The 3161-nt window shown below is 32.2% G+C and overlaps 1 protein-coding gene across 1 annotated transcript in view; it reads right to left on the bottom strand.

Annotated features, from left to right (window-relative positions):
• RYR2 (ryanodine receptor 2) overlaps positions 1-3161 on the bottom strand; it is a 1099979-nt gene that overhangs the window by 141734 nt on the left and 955084 nt on the right. The window contains exon 74 of the mRNA XM_007942720.1: positions 2872-3006. Within this exon, the coding sequence (XP_007940911.1) occupies positions 2872-3006 (135 nt within the window). The remainder of the gene's footprint in view (positions 1-2871; positions 3007-3161) is intronic.

Here is a 3161-nt window from a genome sequence, read left to right as displayed (position 1 = left end):
ATAGCAGGGATTGTGGGGCTGGCGTGGGATTGGGCAGTGTTTCGTTCTGCTGTGCATGGGGTCGCTATGAGTCGGAAACGACTCGATGGCACTTAACAACAACAACAACAACACCACTTCTTCATTTCCAAGTTTTGTTTTCCAATCACCAGTAATTATCAATGCATCTTGATTGCATGTTTGGTCAATTTCAGGCTGCAGAAGTTGGTTAAAATCTTCAGTTTCTTCATCTTCGGCTTTAGTGTTTGGTGCATAAATTTGAATTATAGTAGCATTAACTGGTCTTCCTTGTAGGGTAGGGGTATGATCCTATCACTAACAATATTCTACTTCAGAATAGATCTTGATATGTTCTTTTGATGATGAAATGTGACACCATTCCTTTCCTGCTGGTTTTTGAAATATTAGTGGTATAGCTTCCAGCATAATATCAACATACATGCCATCACAGTACAACAAACTCACTTATGAGACACTACTTGAGAAATGAAATCATTCTGTATGACTTAACATATGTTATGAACATAAGAATTTAATCATATTTCAGTGATCCTCATTTAAAATACCTAAAATCTATTAAACTAAATCTAGAAATGTGGGTGAAAATTAGAAACAATTCAAAATTTCAGGCAGAGTAATACTGCCAGAATTGGCACCATAATAGTAATTTAATTAACATTTAATAATCTTTTTGAATATGTATATAATTTAAGTCTTGTTATCTGTTGAAAGAAGGCCATTCTTATTTATTTAATATTTCATAAAATATTGTGGAATTATTAAGGGGAAATATTAAGGTTGAAATGCTCTATAATGTTTCTTAAGCAGTTTAATCTTATCCTGTGTCCCAATAAATTACATAGTTTTGGAGAACTTATTAAGGGCATTTAAGTAAGCAAGAAGTAACCTAAAAAGATGTTGTGTTAGATGATACAAAAAAAAAAAAAGAAAAGATTTCATGGAGTTGATTCTTACTCATATCAATCCCATTTGTGTTAAAGCAGAACTGCTACACAGGGTTTTCAAGTCTGTAACCTTTTGGAAGTAGATCACAAAGTCCTTCTTCTGAGGCACCTCTGGGTAGATTTGAACCATTAATGTTTTACTTAATACCTGAGTGCTTAACCATTTGTACCACTATGGGACTTCTTATTAGATGATATACTTATGTTATTTAACTGCCCAGATACTATAAAACAGGATTCAAAGCAAAATGTTTAGTATTGATACATTACTATGTTCAAATATGGTTAAAAGGGATAATGAGCTTTAAAAAAAGTTATTCAAAACACTTATGTGACACAGAGCATTTAATTATTTTTTTTGTTCAGTATAAAATAACTTCTCAGTTGTGTCAGGCAGGTACTGTCATAAAGACAGGCCCAGGGACAGATCACTCTGTCAGTAGTAAGCTACATAAATCTTGTGTTGACTTTCCTGAATGGACTGCATAAGCAATAAAAAACACATCTCTGACTGCAGATATTTTACCTTTGTCAGAGGATCCCTTATATAAAAATATAATCCATCAATTCTTAATATTTTAAATATTATTGGTTTGGAAATTTTTGAGTCAATGTAATGAATAAGAAAATCAAACAGTGTGCTTTGTAGTATAAAGTAGGATATAGCTGGAAATTTTATAAAAACAACTTTCTTACATGATATTAATATCAATGCACTCCTGTTGTGTAAATGTAATTTAGTTCTAATCTTGGAGTATATTAACTAAAAGAAAAATCTGTAATAAAAATAAAAAAGGCTAAGCAAGTGACAAAATAAGTCACATATTAAACTAGTGAAAACAAATATATTAAACATCTTATGAGATGTAGTAAAAAATGATACAAGCATAAAAAAATTTTAAAAAGCCTTCTATATGAGAGCAAAAGGTCAACAATTACAGGCTGTCCCTAGATTATGAAAGTCCAACTTGAAGACAACATATACTTGCTTTTTAATGTTATGTAAATTTGCCTTAGTTTTGTAATGATTGAACCAACCTCCTACTCACAACAAATTCTTCAACACAATTACTTTCATTTGCAGTATATACAACTTTTAAAAGGAGCTCTGGTAGCACAGTGCCTAAGGCACTTGACTGCTCACCAGAAGGCTGGCAGTTCAAACCCACCAGCCACTCCTCGGAAGGCAGGTTGGGCAGTCCTACTTCCGTAGTGATACTGCCTCGGAAACCCAAGCTTTCAGCTTCTTCTTGCACTTTAGTTAAATAAGAACCACATGCACCTGTTCTGCTTTACCTACAAATTCTTAAAGAGACAATTAGAAATAGATCTCGTTTGTGATCCAGGGACTGCTTGTACTCTAAAGCAAAGATGAGAAGATAAGGGGGAAGGAAACTAGAACACTGGAAACTGGAACAACCAGACAGCAATTAAGAGACTATTGATAGATTGTGAAAAATGTAACTAAAGTCACTGAACAATTTGCAGAGAAATTGTGAAAGGTGAACCAAATCTCATGTGTACACTTTCAACAAAAACACAATATTATTTTTTAAAATATGATACTAGCATAAATATTTGAAATCAAGTGTAACTCCTGATTCTGGCATAGTAGTATAGAATTAAGTACATAATACTAATAACCTGTACAGTTTTAGAAATAATTTGAAAAGGAAAATAAAACAAAGGCTTTACTCTCACAAAATATATTAACTACATATTCCTATAAGAATTATATGCTTAAAAACTGTGTTTATTAGACAAGACTCTCTTGATTCACATATTCTTTATAACAAACATCCTTAACATATGTTTTTATGGCTCACAGTTAAATCCATACTCATCCTCCTTTTAAAATATTTTATGTGGTGAATGCAAGTATTATTAAATTCATACAAAATCTAACCTGTTCAAGATGGAAAAGGACATTTGCTATATCCAATACTCTTTCTACTGTCTTCTCTGGATCTGAAGTATCTTCAGTCCTATTTGGTAAGTCTTTGTAAAGAGCCATTTGCCATCTAATAGCAGGATCCTCTAACTACAGGGAAAAAGAAAAGGTCTATATAATTCAAAGTTACAATCATTAAGGGCAATAAAAAATTATACTGTACATACACCCCCAAAAGTGTTAAAACAATGAGCAGAAATCAACACAGACCATATCTTTAGACTCATGGAATATATATATATATA

Source organism: Orycteropus afer, unplaced genomic scaffold (genome assembly GCF_000298275.1).
Source record: "Orycteropus afer afer isolate SDZICR_OR568_19922 unplaced genomic scaffold, OryAfe1.0 scaffold00096, whole genome shotgun sequence".
Taxonomy (NCBI): domain Eukaryota; kingdom Metazoa; phylum Chordata; class Mammalia; order Tubulidentata; family Orycteropodidae; genus Orycteropus; species Orycteropus afer.
Note: the sequence above shows the minus strand (reverse complement) of the source record. Positions and strands in the feature narration are given on the sequence as shown.